General features: G+C 44.9%; 1 protein-coding gene across 1 annotated transcript in view; it reads right to left on the reverse strand.

The window, feature by feature from the left end:
- PAPPA (pappalysin 1) overlaps positions 1-18,033 on the reverse strand; it is a 181,902-nt gene that overhangs the window by 68,907 nt on the left and 94,962 nt on the right. The window contains exon 10 of the mRNA XM_026860379.1: positions 8,007-8,203. Within this exon, the coding sequence (XP_026716180.1) occupies positions 8,007-8,203 (197 nt within the window). The remainder of the gene's footprint in view (positions 1-8,006; positions 8,204-18,033) is intronic.

Here is an 18,033-nt window from a genome sequence, read left to right on the forward strand (position 1 = left end):
GATTTGGGGTTCCTCAACAGTTACGGCTCCAGCTAAGGCAGTATGATTCAGGAAAGATTTAGAGCAGGTCAAGAGTTTATCCAAATGGTCTGCAAGGGTTTTTTTCTTCTTTTTAAAGCAGATACTTATTTGAAGGTGGGGACAGAGGGTTTGACTCAAGAGACCTTCAGGACAGTTCTGGTTAAGCACCATCCTCTAAAAACCATGCCTTTTAGAGACATCTCAAGATGAACACCCTAAAATTCATTTGCATTCTAAATACGAGGTCTCTTATGACAATGCGGGCTAAAATGTCTACAGTACTCCGAACAAGTAGTGCAGACAATCCTTCATTTAAAAGAAAAAACAAATTCTCCGCTCCTGGCATGAGAAAGTTTACTTTCAGCTTAAAGAAATGATCGTGTGGTTTTGGGGATGGCATTCCGTTCTGCTGAAGAATAGCACCCTGCCTGCCTGTATATCTGTGGCTTTGTAGCTACATTACAATCCTGGAGAGCTCTGTTTACATATTTTACATGTTTTCTTGTGCAGAACATGAAACCAAATTACATAGTAAAGGCCATTATGGCTTCACTCTTGCACCCTTTTCCATCCCCTCCTTCCGATCACTTGTTTTAATTCTATCCAAAATAATCAACTCAGTATTTTTATCTGCCCTTGATTGACTGGCAATGCTTCAGGCAGGTTTATTTGCTGTTGCACAGGGAAATCACGCAAAAGCTGGTGAAGCTACATGCCAGGGGGGTAGGGAGAAGACGGCCGGGGCGGGGGTGGGATGAGAAATGCCGAGAACCCTTCATGCATGAACAAAGCAGACGTGGCGATGCATTTATGCAAAATTGTTCTGCTCTGAATGGAGAGGGACCCAAGACAAACAACCCGGATGGGATGCGGGAGAGCTATCCCACGCTTACGGCTGGACATGCTCTGCATCTAAAGGCTTGTGAGCAGCAACGGCAGACGGAGAGACTGGCAGGTTGAGGGGCAAGGGCCGAGGAGGGGGGTCTCCTTTCAGAAGAGTGCATGCTAACGAGCATCGCTGCTGTCATGGGGTCTGGCTTTCCAGCTCACTGATGCCGGGGCAGTCCAAGCTGTTTTCTATTACCGCATGTAATCTGGGTGGGTGGCTGGGTGTACAGCATATATGATCATAGAATGGTGTTACTTCCTAAAGAAGCACATAATCCTTATTATTATCCAAGACTATTCCTTTCTTGCCTTTCTTCTTGCCTCTAGCAACAACAAATGACATGGAATTCTGCTCTCATTTCCTTAGTGGTAAATATCTCCTGGTCCTAGGAAGATGGGACCAATTTCCGGCACCTGAGGATTTTTGGTTTGACCTTCATCTCTGAAAAGGTCAGACTGAACCTCTCTTAGAGCACTGATGGCTGCTTTGCTCTCTGCATCATCCTTTGTTTCTTTTATCTATTTTCTCTACAGTACACAAAGGGAACACAGTGTACCAGCCCCTGGTACTCACTGTTCTGTTTCCCTTAGATGACTTGCATATGTGTTCTTGAAAAATTATTCTAAAAACTAAGGGGGGAGGGGAGTGGAAAGAAGAAAATATCCCTTGAGTGTTTGGCAAAATTGCTTGGAATCTCCTCTGACATCTCATTGTGTTCTCTCTGTCCTCCCCTTACACAAATCAGCCAGAGGCTACAACACCAGCCATGGGGTCTGCTGGTTTACTACTGCCAGGAGCAGAGGAACACTGGAAGACGTGGGGATGGAGTGGTGAGAGCGAGGGAATCACTGCCTGTCCTAGCAGGGAGCAGCAGGCAGCCAGGTGATGGGCAGCATTCCCTTTTCTCCAGCCACCTCTGGATTAACTTTAAGGGTAACACTCTTTCTCAGCCATCTTTCTGCCACTCGGTCTTTTTCAAGCCAGCCTGCCTAGAAATCCAATTTCTCATTTCATTTTGCTTCAGAGACTGAGCTCACCCCTGAACAGGAGCCATGGCACTGAAGTTAGCATGTATCTTTGTAGCATCCGCTCTTCTCATGGACCATCTCCTCCAAGGAGGGAAAGCAGCACTGCAAATGTGTGAGTAAGGACCAGTGGAGTTCCTTTGACAGAAAAGTTACAAAATCCAGCTTTCACAGCAATACAGGTGGGAAACAAGGTTTCTAGCCATTAGAGTCCCCCCCATTGGTGGGACAGTCGTTTTGTACTGGTAATGAACTGCCAAACTGTGCTAGGATAAAGACTGACTAATTCACAAACAGGGTGATGTGAGGTGGCTGACAGAGCTAAAATGCAGATTTAATGACCCCAAGCCCCTTCCAGGCCTCTGGTCCCAGAAAGCAACTCACAGCAGGCCCTGAACAATTTTCTTTTTATCCAAGATAACATTTCCCTTTCAAGACATCTTGAACTTTCTAGTCCTGGGAGCATCTAGGCTCAATAATGTCCAGTGCCTGCAACATCTCTGAAGGATACTGAGGTTTAATCCTCAAACAGTAGCTTTACCTTTCTGTGTTCTAGTTTCCACCTCTATTAAATGGAACCAAAACCAAGCAGCATGGCTGTGATAAGGCTTAATTAATCCCTGTGCATTGAAAAAATATGAAAAATATCATCCATTAAGCCAAGGAAGGAGAAAATCCAGCCTGAATTTGCCTGATGGTCAGGGCCAGGCTTATGATGCAACTCTCCAGCCTTCAGGCAAAAGACCAAATTGGCTGGTCTGTAGTATCCGGGGGAAGGCTGAAATAAAGACGAGTTTTGGACCCCCTTTAACTAAGTTTAGACTTGGAGACTCTGTAACCTAAGATGAAGCATTTTGGTGGATCAGCCAGTACTGGAAATGAGCTCAGACGCGTACGGCAAACCTACATTCCTCTTGCGACAGTCTGTGCACAGTGTCCAGTTCAACTTTTTCCAGAACTGGTCTCTGATCGCTCATGGTTCCTCCATTAATGTTTTTTCTTAGTGGGATTCTGCCCTCATCCTCCAGAGATTAGTGGTTCAAAGCCTGGCTCGACTATAAATAACAAAGACATTTGCAAAGCAAATCATCTTATTAAAAATGGGGATTTTTTTAATCCCTCCAACCACAACAAAACTCTTACCGTTGAAGAGCAACAGGACTTGGCTGTGAATTGGGAAGTTCAAAAAGGGCCACTTGCAGAGCCGACAGACAGACACCCTCCCTCTTCTCAGCAAGATCACCCCAAAGGAAAGGAATGGCTTCTCCATTAAAAGTTGCAGGTTTCCTCTCTTCCCACTCCTGTTCAAGATTACTCTATTTGTTGGCTTCGCTGGATCTTTGGGGAATTATCTTCAGCATTATATTTATTAGGCAGAATAAAACTGCATGGCAGAGAACTTCATCATCTTTCTTTTCAATTTTCTTATGGCATTTTCTTACCACTCTTGGAACCCTTGCTCTACCATGTTATTTCTTCTAGTAATCAGAGTATTTTTGTGCTCCTGTCTTCCCATTTTGTGGGCAATTTCAGACATACTGCAATTCTAGACATCTTTCTGCTGCTGGTGGAAGAATAGGTTTGTTGCAGTGAGTCTGGATGAATGCAATTGTGGGAACTGTAATAGGGGCAGGAGGGGGCCTCTGTTTGTGGGAAAGATGTAATAAGAATCCTCTTCCACAACTTCTTACTCCATAGCAGCCCCTGTGGGGTACCCAGAGGAGGACGGGGTGTGTTTGTCAGTCCGGGAACCAAAACAAATCCCAGGATCTGCCTGTGCCCAGCAGCCTCGGGAAAGAGTCCCCTTTTGGTTAACTGTGCCTGAGCTGTGTGTCTTTTTCTATACAGGGGGAAACCAAGCTCAAACAATGGCATAGGGAGAAAAAAACATTATTCTATATATATGGTTACTTGGTCTAAACAACTTCTGCACAACTGGGAGGAAACGTAATGAAAGACGTAGCTACTGGGGGACTGGCTCTCTAAATCACCAATACACACACCAACTTCCAAGTCTTGAGCACACATTGCTGTGACAGGGGTAACGAGGTCAGCAATAAGCCACCTAAAGGTCCATTAGTCCCTTCTTATAGTTCCCTATTATAAAGGACCAGAGGGAAATTGTAGACAAATCAGTTTTCCAAAAGCAGGAGTGCCACCAGCAAAAGGACAGGAGAAATGGCCTCTCCATCCTCCTGTGTCTGCTCTGCACCTGCCTGCCTCTGCTCCTCTTGCCCAAGCCACGGAGTGACCCTCCTGAAACAGGCCTCTCAGGCTTCCTCCAAAGGCACGTCTGTATAGAAAAGACACTTCAGCAAAATAGGCAAATCCTTCCTGCTCAGTGCAACCTACTCTAGAAAGAGAGACTAACATATAAGCTAATTCACTCACCCAGAGTAAACTGTGGCAAAACAAAACTGGTGTGCAATGAGAGCATGGAGACTGAGTGGACTAAGGCCATTGTAAGACCCTGGTTTCTTGAACCCTACAGGACAGCCAGCTTTTTACAGTGACCTAATCCACACTGCATGTTCCTGCTTAACGCTCCTCACTGATGCAGCTTCACCAGTGACGATACAACAGGGATTGTCTGGGTAGGCCATGAGTTGGCTTTTAAAATTCATGTCTTGCCAAGCCCAGGTGTGCTTAACTTGGTGTCAGGAGGTCATGTCCCACCCCCTCCTGCTGACAAGGAGGAGGTTGACCCTAGCTGGGTACAAACCAGATGGGGAAATAAGTCCCTGGGGACTTCCAATACAGAAAAAATTGCAGCTATTTACAAAAACAGATCAGCTGAAGCACCCTTTGTCTGTCTGTTTATGCCTACTGGATCCATCCTTCAGCTAGTATAAATCTGCCCAGTGCTACTGCCTTTTTGTAGTCTTTGCCAGTATACACCAGCTGATGACTTAATGCTAGCATCAATAATCTTTAGCAAAGAAAGGCCCCAAGAAATAAACAGTGCTGTAGAAAACCCCACACAACCAGTACATCAACACTGATAATATTTCAGACACAGTGGATTGCAAGGAGAGGCTGTTTACAAACTCACAGCAAGAGTGGTAGGGAAAAGAACAGCTCAAGAGTGTGCAAAGCCCTTATTGCTGAATTCCTCCTGCAGTCGACAACAGGTAGCAGCATCTGCTTCAAGATCTGCGGAGGACGCCAGAGTAGAAATCAAACTGTAAAAATATCCTGCATCGGTGCTCGCATTTCTGTGCTGGTGCAATGTTGCTGACTGGTCCTCTTTGGCTTTAAATATGATGCTGTCAGTACTGAGAATATTTCTTAATCAGCACTGAAGAGTGGCTGCCAGGAAAGTAGAAGTGGCTGTCTATCAGTCTTGCTTCTGCAGAAAGAGCGATTGTTTAAAGAGGGGGGCTGTTTGACCTTTCCCTTTTTCAAATGTGTATCTCTTCGCCAAGACTGTGTCATTCTTTGTAAGCGTTTTGTTGTTCAAAACAAATCTTATACTGTGAACTTTTTTTTTCCCTCCATTAGTATGTTGCCATTCAGCAGCCTCATACTAACAAGTAACGAGATCCATCTCAAAATAATAAGCAAGTGTGGGCACCCTACTTCTAAGGGACAACCAACTCTGCAGAAACGGGCGATGTCTGAGGTGAACTGAGCAAAAAGGTGTGGGGTGGTCAGTTTGCAGAAGCAACCCTACAATAATAAGGAAGTGTTCTCTGGCTAGTGCTCATATACAATCCTCCAACTGTAAACAAGTGCACGTAGGCAGATATTGCTGAGATATACCACAACAACAAGCCAGCCTGCGATGCCTACTCACCAGAAACAGCCCAGGTAAAACTATGACAGTCATGCAGAGAAATGGGTGTTGAGATGTCGAAGGATAAGAAACGTTTCAAATCACGGAGGACATGCTTAAAATGTTTTAAAGCACCTTGAGAGCACTGGGGCAATTATGAGAAACAGGGATGGCTAACAAACAGGCAGCTTATGTATTCTGTATATTGCTGTACACTGCACTCAAACATATCTTTCATAGCATTCTTGACGAGGAGCCAACACAAATGCCACTCTGATTAATCAGGAAACTACCCAGCAACAACACGAAAAGTTTGCACAAGACCAACAAGCACACAACCTACTCTGAAAGATATCTGGGTGAGGAAAGGTGCTCCTTTCATCAATACAAAAAAACCCCTAAGGCTCCATGCTTGTGCAGATAATGAAGCCAAACATGTTTACACACCAGCGATCATTACATGCGGTGATTAGAGGAGATCTCAGGTTAATTTTCATCTCTGCTAGCTAACAGACTGATGACCTGCTGCCCCACCTAACCTCTCTGGAGTGACAAGTCAGGTGCTTTGACAAGCCTACGAGGCTGTCTTGTTCCTGGGGAAAACAAAGACTTTCTCAACATATATGATTAAAAAGGTCAATGAACCCCACGCACTCAAACTGGTGTAATAGGACCAGCTGAGCTAAAGCAAAAATTCCTTTTGCTGGAAGTAAACAGCACACTGTTATCTCTCCAGGGGCCAGGCAATAACAGGAGGCATGTTCCCATTCACTCTGCCAGTGTGTGATATGCTAGTGCTCTGCCTATAAATACAACAGATTTTTTTTTTCCTTTTTTCTTTTTTTCTAACAAGGCTGTGACAACTTCATCTCATCTGGGTACAACAAACACGCTTGAGTTGTGGCTACACAGCAGGGCTTTCTGTTGTGTGTGTGCGTGGTGGTGTTTTTTCAACCACAGGACCATATGTTACCTACTGCATGGCGTGGCTGCGTTTCCACCAGTGCATTAGGAGAAAATCAGGGCAGCTCTCAGTGGCGGCTGCATGGGGACAGAGTGCCTGGGGACCTGCAGATAAAGCAGCACCTGAACTGAAGACTGTGGGCTTCGGACTGTGCTACAGCACAGGGAGCTCCAATGAGAAAGAAGTTACGAAGGCACTGGTAGGGGTCCAGAGGAAAGTTCCTTTTACAGTGTGAAATAATAAATGAGACCATGACAAAAAGGCAACACTGGGCTCAGGATTCTGTCTTGGTACTATGCCAGCTAACCACGCTTTGTGCATTTAAAACTGACCTGGTCATTAATTTGTTACAGACTTGTGCAATGCAAACAAGGCCAAGTCTCTTGGATAAAGATGTTTTCTCTTGCAAGCCAACTGGAAATGCTTAGCATTTACTATTCACAGAGAAATCTGCTTGTCATATCTGTGACACGGCATTCCTCTTTGCACTGCCCGCTCAAGACAACTCCCAAATAATTAGACTGTAAGAACAACTTTGCTGCCTCAAACCGAAAGTCCACCTAATCCACTGCTCTATCTCTAGCAAGGGACAACAAGGATGCCGAAGGAGGAATATACAAAGCAGCTCTCATATATGATGATCCTTTCCCTGCTGTATCCTCTAAAAAACCAATAATAAGCAATGTGGGCTTTCCTGAGTCAGGTTGCATCTGGACTGTTGCATCTGCATCGTGTACAGGTCTGTTTTCCAGGCATTTATCTAACGTCTTTTTGAACTCATTTGGATCTAATTCTCTCAGGGAGACAAAAGGTAAAGTTATGGTAACTGGAGCTATTTATGTTACAAAGGAGACATGTAAGAAGGGGGTTAAAGCTAATGAATGGCTTTGGGAATGGATGGGACCTTTCTCAGAATAGAACAATAGGGTGCTTTTATGAAACTGTGAGACAGAAAACACAAAACTATTAAAGAAAGAACACTCTTTTGTACTATTCGGCATTAGCCTTCAGATCTCATCGCCACAAGGTAGTACCCTGTGCTAGCTGCAGAGGGCTTGCCTAGTCTTTTAGGTGATGTTAGTCGAGGTGACTCCAACACCGCTTACTGAATCAAACAGGCCACAACTTCAGCCAGTTTTTAGTTGGATGACTGGCACTGAATTTCAACTCTTCACAACTAATCAGGCTCAGAACGAGGGAAACTGGCCTTCCTTGGTGAAGCAGCAAGTTAGCAGGCAGGGGTAACATCACACATGAATGCTGACCATCTACAATGTCACTCCTTGATGGACTTCACTTTCCAGGAGAGGAAAGGGAGTATGCTTCCCTTACCTGGGTTGCTGCTGGCTGACCAATGACCACCCATCCTGGACACTGCTGGTCACTGTGATGTGAGACAGAGACATTGGAAGCCCACTGATCAAGGAAGCCTTTGGGAGTGTAAACACCACAGTCTTTGATGCTGGTCATTTGCTCAAATTCCTCGCACACTCCATCACCATCGTGGAAATAGCACCTGCTGGGTTCATCTGTCAGGAAAAGCAGAAAAGAGAAATCACAAAGGACTGGCTACACATGTCTGCAACCTAGTTGCTAGGACCAGATAGCATCAGTGGTTGTGTATCTGCTGGACCAGGTCACTGGGAAGTGAAAACATTGGTCACTTCTAGGCAATAGCAAGGTGACTAAAACAAAGCCAAGCAACAATAGTCAACTTCTATACTGGGCAATTCCCCCAAGATATTTTCTCATGGAAGGGGGTTTCTGCTTATTTTCATCTATCTCCATTTAAAATGATTGAGACAGAAAAAAGCAGAAATAGAAAATACATAGAGAGACAATGTGGGTGTTGGCATAATTCCACTGACTTGGATGGAAAAATGCCAACAGAGGGTCTGGTCTACAATGTTTCCCGTCTTGTTTTTAAAAAATATCTGCAAAACAACAACAGCAACTGTGAATTTAGGGATAGCAAAAATTGCCAAGCTCACGGTTGTAGTGACCAAAGAGCCAAACAGATCTGTTTATCCACAGAGCAGATACAGTATACACAGTGTGAGGGTAAGCTTGCCACATACACACACCGCTTCAACCAACATGACTCAGATTTGACCTGAAAGGATCAAAAGCAGCAGAAGACTTTATTATCCTTGTCCATTTATTCTGTGGCTTCTCTAATGAGACTGCCAACAAAGATGCCAAATTTTTGAGGTTGTTTCTGTAACACTGGCCCATTAAAAACTGAACTGAGATCCATCTACTCTTTTCAAACAGACTGCATAGCAATAATGACTTTCAGTCATTAGAGTACTCTGTGAAATGGAAACCTTTGACCTGTTGGTATCCTATTTTGTATTGTATTATCATTGCCAGTCCCCAGAGGTATCCAGTTCTGACAGCCTGTTGTATTTTTGTCTGGCAAATAAGCCTGCTGAAAAAATGGTAGGAAATTAGCCAGGGCTGCTCACTGGACTGATGGAAATGATCCCTAAGGAGAGTCCTGTTGGTAGCATTGGACTATCTCAAGCTAGGTGTCAGAAAATCCAACGGCTGCTCAATTTTGAGCTACTTCCAAACTACTAAAACCCCTGTTTATTTTTCCTCCTAGTTTACACAGTGAAATACCATCATGAGCCAGAAAAAAAATCAGTTTATTGCAATTCAATTATTTAATGACTTTCACTCCTTTTCCCCTCCCTTCCTCCCAATCCCCTGTGCAAAATTCCAGGTCCTTAAAAGAGTGTGAGTTTGAAAGAATGGAGAAGTCTATCAGGGAAGAATGTCATTATGGCTTCATTTCATCATGACCTCTGTGGGCAATTTGTGTACATGGATAAGTGTGGGGAACTCTTGTATTTGCTGGGCCACTACTCCGAGCTGGTGAAAAGGAGCCAGCGTGAATCTGGAAGCCATCCAGCTGCATGAGCGCAGCCATGTGTCTGAGCGAATATTCCCGGGGTGGTCAAACTTCTTGACCCTACATGTCACATCTTAAAATCTTCATATGGCTGGGAGCCACCAAATCTATACCACACACCTCGAAGAGCTGGGAGGAGGAGCAGCTTGGGAGAGTGCTTCACAGACAAAAGATGACAATGGCTCCCCAGGGTGTCCATTACCAGGGTGGGAGGGGGCTCGGTGGATGTGCAGATGGGCCCTAAGGCAACCCAGCAGTGCTGGCCCCAGCAGCCGCTGCCTTGCCTCCTCCCACGAAAGGATTGCCCAACAGTCCTGATGCCAGCAGGGCCCTGCTACTCCTCATCTGGGACTGACCCAGCTGGGAACATGTGCTTGAACTACTCATGAACCACAGTGCCCCAACAGCCCCGGCTGGGACACCCCTGTAACATCCCTTGATTCCCTGCAGGGCTTATCAGCGCTGGCACAGCATGACACCAGTGCGGCTCCTTCACCCCTGGGAGAGATATGCTCTGTGTCTGGCCAGCTCAAGGAAGGGGCAGAGCGAGCATGTAACCATGATGGCCATAGAGTCAAACTCTTAGTTCCCTGACCTTATCTTTCTGCATCTCGTGTTCTGCTCCTCTCTCTGCAGAGACGTACCAAAGCGTAGGCCAGGTCTCTGCTGTACGCAGGAACAGTAGGATAAAGCTGAGCGACTCACCCACCTCAGAGCACTATGTCCTAGTTTGAGTGAGAGTCTCAGTAGAAGTCTCTGAGAAATATTCAGCCCTGGAAAGACTGTGGTCAGCAATCAAAAATCCTCAAAAACAAATCCCAAATCTATGAAAATACATATTTTCAGAAAAAGAGTTTCTTTGTCATTTTATGAAAAGTGGTTTATTTCTGTAAAAAGGAATAAAAAAGGAAAATACCTACCATATTAAAAAGACCCAAGCTTCAACCTATAAACACATGCACAGATATACACTTACAGTGGAACACCAGCACCCAAGTGCATCCTGCTACACACCCACACTGACAGAAACACTGCCACCCAAACACATGTACGTTCTCTTTACACATCCCCAATGCAGCCACCCCACCGATGCAAACACCCAGAAACTCACAGCCTAATTTTAGGCATATGCGTTCAGACAGTGTTTCCCTGGCTGTCCTGAAGCACTGACTTATTTTCACAACAGGCCCTGAACTAAGTACAACATTTATATAGCAACATACTCCTGCACTGGCTCCAAATGTTCCCTCCTAATGCGATGATAAACGTAATGGGCTTCTGATAAGATCATGTGTTTGGGATAAAAGAATACTCAAGACCTACTCCAATCCGATGACTTAATTCATAGTCACATGGATGGGAAGGCAGCCTTTGAATAGCTGTGATCCAGGCCAGTGTGTGATCCTAACAGAGGCTAATTTGTTCCTGATTATGCTTAAGACCCCAATAAATCTGTCTGCTCGGAGTCTGCAAAACCCGAGGGAGGAACCGAATGGAGAGCCTGAGATGTCTGAATTAAATGGAGACTGCCTAAATGATTAACAAAGTCTTACTGAACTGCAGTGTCATGAGCCCTTCTGCTGTGCTAGTCCTGGAGAGAGGCTGCACCCTGCCCTCCATCGCAGCGCTGGCTGGATGACACTGCGCACAAAGGCTGAGGGATGAGGTACCCGCTCGCCTTTGTGTGCTTTGAAAAACGATGGGGGAAAGCGGCTTTACAGCCGGAGCTTTCTTTCAAGGAAGATCTGTAAGTCCTACTATTGACACGCCATCCTGAAGCGTCCAGTGTCATGCTTTGAGGGGAGTGTTGGTTAGAAGAGGGGAAGACCCTTCCTGCCTATAAGCTTCCTACTTCTGAGTGATGGCAAAGAGGAGGACTTCTTTAAATCCTTCCCAGACCCCAGTGAGGGGACTGATGAGGGCATCGACCTATGACAGCCAAATGTGGTGCAACACTGGGTGTGCTGCCAAAAAGAAGCAGAGACTCTTCCTTCCGCAGGTACTAAGCACCAGCTCTGACTCCTGATTCTTACTGGGGTCTTGCATCCTTGGTAGGTTACACATTGGGCTTTACACTTTAATGAGCAAAGTGAAGAACGACCAGATTGTTTCTTCCTACGATTGCCCTCAGAAAATAAAAACTAGCAAGCTTCTTCCCTTTCCACAGTGGTGTGAACACAGCTCAGTTAAATCCGTAGAGTCCTACAGGCTCAAAGCCGGGGAGGGCAGTGTCAGGAGTGATATATTTCTAGGAAGCAGTAGCTAACATCTTTATTTCCATAATGGTACAAAATGCCTTTTCTGTTCTCAACTGCTGTGACATGAAACACATCCAGAGGCTTGGTAATATGAACTAATTTTTGTCTCCACAGATGTCTATAGGTTCCTAAGATCTGTTAAAGGTCACAGTGATGCATTGGTCATGTATGGCCTGCGTCATGGACTATGTTCATCAACACCATTGACTTCTCACTTCAAAGTTGAATCTAATTTGAAGGAGATATGGAGGAAGGGAACATGAAGGAAATCTGATTTGTTCTCAAGGAAAAATGGCTTCAAAAAATTAAAAAGTAGTTGCCTGGAAATCCAGCTGAAACCTAGAACAGCAAAATGTCTGCAGGCGTAGCACCTGGCAGCAGGAGACAGCATCTCTGGGGATTGACAACAGATGCTGAAGGATCCTGAGCTGAACTCAGGGAACATGTAATCATTCAGGCAGCCTGAGCTCCTTTTTCCTGACAAAGTTCTTACTGAAGGCACAAAAATGTTGGGGCCAAAACAAAGTCCCTCTCTCGCCCTTGCTTTGAGAAAATGCAGCCTCTGATTCTGCAAGGATTTCTGTGACATCTGGGGATCCCCGAATGCTCTGTGGCAGCCACCAACCTGGAGAAGGGGGATTTGTTTGGGAAACAGAATGGCAAGGCCTGGCCTGCTTACTATTGCAGTTGTGTTTTGAGATCAAGAATGATCTTGGGGATCTTGTGTGTTACACCAGAAAACGATGCAAACTCCGTGTGTCCTTGCTTCTCAGGCTGCACAAGTGCAGTGCAAAAGGCAGCCTTTTGTATTGAAATACAAACTACTCCTTCTCTGGGATTCAGAAACGGAAGGATGCACAAGGCAAAGAAGAGGATTCAGAGAGTGCCTGACGGACAGGTCTGGATGAGCAGGTAACTCCCCATCACAGTTACCTGTTTGAAGCGAGGCAAGAAAATCATCAGCTAAACAAATGAAGCCTGGTACAGATTAGGAAGCAGACATGCAGGATATACGCTTATCTGTGATAGGCAGCCTTCCACCTCATTTAAAAAAAAAAAAAAAAAAAAAAAGAGATCAAGAGATCCAATTCACAGCACAGGGCACATCCTCTGATGAGGTGTTTAATGTCCAAGCTGCATAGTCAAAGTGCTGGGGACAGACACTTGGGGCAGCTTCCTGTTTTCAGCTAGAACGCAGTGATTGGCATCAGCATAGTCTTCTTTTGTGCAATAACTACTATTTTTTAAAAGGCTAGACAAAAAAAAAGAGTATTTTTAAGCTCAGCTGTTTACTTAGGGATGTTTCCAACTATAACAAGCTTCATGCCACATAACTATTTGTCCAAAGAAAAAAAAAAAAAGAAAAAAAAAGGGGGGACAAAAATGCAGAAGCATTGTCTTAGAGTAACAAACTCTTGGAACAGAGCAAGCTTTGTATTTTAACCCCTGAAAGGTCTGTCCAGGGGTGTGCAGGCCTTTTCAGACACGGTGAGGGCCAAATCACAGGCTCACTGAAGTCAGCAACTTCTGCAGAAGCAGGATTTTACCACCACGTCACTTAATCGGAATCTCCAGCACTGGTGTTTATGTTCACAGATGAGAAGAAACGCATCCAGAGGTTTCTATCACAAAAGGAGAAATAATTCCACTGCAGATCACATGAACCTGGCGGCTGAGTGATCGCAGAACCTGCTCCATTTATTTCTATGGGAGTTTCACCTTTGGCTTCAGTGGGAAGACAGTGAATAACATGGCCTGCTTCCAGGATATCTGCTAATCTCTTCTTTAATATTGAAGAAGCCAGAGACAGAGATGTTTCCTGCTACAGTAAAATATTCGAGAGTTATTCTCCTTCCTGGATGTTCTGATGTGAAAAGAGGAAAACCATTACACGGAGCTTGGGCAGACCTTTCCGAATAAAGTTGCATATCAATAAATTGTGACATTTTCCTTCAATGAAATAAAACAGACACCTTGGAAATGAAGACAACACGGGTGTTGCAATCTACTGCAGAACATCCAGGGGCCTTGCAGGAGGCTTTTTTTCTGTACAATATGACAATCGTGTCTGAGCATCTCCCAAACTGAGCAGGCGAGCATAATGCATTTGTGGAGTGTGGCTCCCTGGTAATTCAGCTGCTTCGTGGAAATACATTCCTGGGCTTGTCCTTTGTCTGGCGTGACTCGGCTCATCGGTATGATATAGCGGTTGGAGCACAATAATTATGCAATTGATCTGCATGCTGCAGACAGATACAATTACAACTCCCTTGCAGAGCCCGGCACTGAAATTTGATATTTCGCCTCCAAGAACATGAGCCTTTGTCACTTAAGCGAAAGGATATTTTCCATCACTGGCAGTGGTAGTAGGACCTTATCTGCTCTGCGGCTAGCCAACAGGAGCCATTGTGGCCTTCCCCCAGCCCTGAGCAACCAGGCGTGTTATAAAAGCTCTACAACATGCATTCTCTCCCCACCTAATCTTGTTTCCCTCCCTGGGTGGTTGGATAAATCAGAAAAGCGATGCTGAGAATATTTCATTATTTCCTCAGACTTGCACAGATTTATTTGCTAAACTTGGAGACTGACTGAATCTTGAGACTTCTGTCACACAAGGCAGTAACCACTAAGACCACGAGAAGGCAGGCCAGTGTAGCCCTCCTTGACATCTGGCCCGCTTGCTTGGGAGGCTGGGAAGGAGCCCAAGAGAAAAAACCCAGAGGTGCCATTCACCAAGGAAAACAAACTGCTTGTTTGTGTGTGTGGTTGGATGTTATTGCAAAGGAAGGTCTTGTGCTCAGCATCAACCTCTGAGCACAGCAAGTTGCTGTTGAGTCACAGAGGATGGTCTACAGAGGGAAGTACAACCAGCCATGAAAGTCTCTCTGATCCATGGAGAGTAATGTGTGAGGGATGCAACAAGCAAAGGAGTAATTCTTCTGCCGGGCTCTCATTGTAGCTTTGTCCTAAAAACCAAAGCTGGATTGAGCTGGGCTGGAGTCACTGGCCTAGGGAAAAATGCAGGCAAATACCACCCCAGCCCACATTCTCCCCCACAAAAAAGCATCTGTCCTTTGTATTCTGCTGCCTGAGATGCCTGCTCTCTCTGCTCTGTGGCTCAGCTGGCCCTGCTAAGATTGCACTATTAATGATGACAATCTGAAAATCACTTTAAGAGACTTTATGACGATGCTATGATTACTAACTTGCCAAATGACTGCTTAGACGTTTTAGAACATGTAGCCACACTCCCATGAGCTGCAGGAAAGAGTCAGCTTCAAAGTATTTGCCTTAAGCTGAAGGATTCACGCAAATATCATCTGAATAGCCCCGGTTAGTAAATTCATTGCTATTTGCTATGAAATTCTGCTACAGAACCTCAGCTTCTTTATCGACAGCAATACTCTTTCCCCAGCTCCTTGGTCAATGCTTTAGTCTTATTGATGCCCTGTGAGATGCTGAGTTTTGCTTGCAAGGTGGCTCGGTTTCTCCCATGCTGTTGTTCTACTGAAAGCCCTCAGCAGGGTCAGCCAAGGCCTATTTAATGTTTATGAAAGAAGGCGAAATCACCATTAGCTGCTGCGTGGGGCCTCAGTTTCGGCAGTCAAAGCTGTGTTCCTGTGCAGGGGTATGAGGAAGGGAGGGGGAGAGGATGGGAGCGAGGCGCGCTCTCAAAGCATGCCCACAATGAATATGGATGGTCATCCATCAATTTATTTTAAGCACATTACTCCTCTGTCAGAAAGGGAAAAAAAGGAAAAAGAAAGAAAGAAAAGAAAAGACATATAAAATTAGGTTTGTGTCACTCATTTAACACTGCAATTTCCCTAGAGGATTATGCACCAAACAGAGATAGCAAGCTCATGAATATTAATCATTTCCCTGAATGCAATGCAGCCCACCAAACAATAAGATTAGGGGAAAGTGCTATGCTTAATTTATGGATAATGGGAGAGGTAAAGGATAGAGCTCCCACAAAGGTAAGGCTCACAGCTGGAGGGAGAGGCCTCTGAGGAGGAGGAGGACAGATCCAGATTTGTAAGGTAGCAAAAAAACATCTGAGGCCAAGCAGAAGCGAAAGAAAAGGTCTTTAAGGATCATTGTCAAATTAAAATACTTGTCCCTGAACAACCACTGGCAAATCATGCTTCAAGCATGCTAGAAATTGGTGGTAAATTCAAGAGCTAGATATATTTATTTTATCCTTTCCTCTACTCTGCATCTTTTCTTTGTATTTTACACCTCTGAAGCCCTGATCTAACAAACTACAGACATGTGCCTAACCTGAAACGTTCATGTTCTTCAGTGGGACCACGCACATGTGGAATTTAGCAGAAGCGCTGCGCTGATTTGCTGTAAGATGGCGTTAGTGAAGAGTCCCTTATAAGCAAAGGAGATAAAGTGTAGCAATAACACCACCAATAAGATGTGACTAAAAACCCCATAAATTACCAGGCAAACTTAAGGGGAGATAGAAGTTCAGAACCTCCTTTCCCAGCTGTGCTTCAATGTGTCTATCAGTCTTTACTCATCTCTTTTCATATTACTTTCTCTCCCTCTCCCTTCTTTTTTATTGATCTCTGCATCTTTTTTATCGTAGCCTTCTCTTTCTTCAGCACTGGTGAGCTAAATCAATGCATAATGCACATCACACTCAACAAAAGGAATGCAAATGAAAGCAGCATTCTTTTTCAATGTCTGCACATATATCTAGATGCATGTGTACAATGTTGGTGTTGGGAGAGTGCATACCAAGGACAAGGTGCTCAGCTGCTTGTTAGACACCCATTTCTCAACCATCCGGTGGGAACGGATCAAGTGCTAAAAAAGCTCTGGCTTCCCACAACTGCAAATCAGAACTCGGATGACTGGGGCCCGTTTTACACCGGACACACAGGCTTGAACTTGGCTGAGATTTGCAGTAATTGCCAAAATCAGTTATCCCGGGAGTAATCAAGAGCAAGGTGAAAGAAAAGCAGCCAAGAAGTAGGAGAGAGGTGCATCAGTCACAGCAGACATGACTTAGAGTCGCTTGATCCTACAAATCAAAAGGCAAAGTGAAACTTTCCCCATGGGACCAAATTCTGTGTGGAGGGGATAAAATATGCAAAATCCACTTCGCAAAGGGGGGAGAAAAGTAGAGATGATAAATTTCAGGATGGGGAAGGGTGAGCATACTGCAGAACTTCAAAAAGGAGTACTGCCAGATGCTTTAATTAATTAATTAATTATTCTCATTGTCACTCTTCAGCATGTTGCAGGAAGAAACTGCTATTAATCTTATCTGTTTTCTGTTACTCGGCTTTGTGTTCAGAGAAGGCCAGGACAGCCTGACAGAAGACCACACAGTTTTCTTCCCTGCCTCCCTCCTTCCTTCCCCCGCGCCCCTCCTCCCACAGCAGAGCAGATTGATCCACTGTTATCTGATTAGAGAGGAAAGGAGGAGGGAAAACAAAACCGAGGGGAAAAAAAAGTATAATTTTATTACAGGCACTAGTGTAAAGTGTCTTGAGAGCCTTCTGCCATTTATTCAGAGGGAAGTTGGACCAATTAAAAAAAACCCCATAAACCTCATGATCCTAAAAGGCAAAGGGAACAACAGAGTCAGAGGGACACCTGCAGACAGGCTGCCTCCACCCTTGGAGATATCCAGAATGCAGCTGGACATGACCCTGAGCAACATGCTCCAACTTTGAAGCTGGATCTAACTTTGAAGTTGGCTCTCCTTGGACCAGAGATCTCCAGAGACTCCTTCGAACCTAAATTATTCTGTGATTCATGGCTCTAAATCTAAAGCTCGATGGTGTTCGTGGGCTCTGTTGTATTTCTCTTCTGCCAAGTGAGGTGACTTGTGCAGTCCCTGCTTTGGAAGGGAGAAACCCGCCTGGGCTTTGCTATCAAACTTCCTGCTGTGGAACCCCCCGGAATGATGCCCCTTCAGCCCTGCCTCTGCAAACAAAATGTTTAGTGATTTTTTTAAAGCCCTTTGGGACCCGATCCTGCAGACAATTTGTGACAAGCATTGCATTCGCTGTTGTGGTTAGATTTGCTGAAGTCTAAAGAATGCCTCGTGTAGTTCAGAAACATGCCTGGAAGGCAGCATTTGCAAGATCAAACCCTGAGGCCCCCAATTCAGCTCTGAACATGTGTTTGAGGCTCACTGAATTCTTTGGTGAAGGGGAGT

This window comes from Athene cunicularia (assembly GCF_003259725.1).
Source record: "Athene cunicularia isolate RWA chromosome 17 unlocalized genomic scaffold, athCun1 chr17_part1, whole genome shotgun sequence".
Taxonomy (NCBI): domain Eukaryota; kingdom Metazoa; phylum Chordata; class Aves; order Strigiformes; family Strigidae; genus Athene; species Athene cunicularia.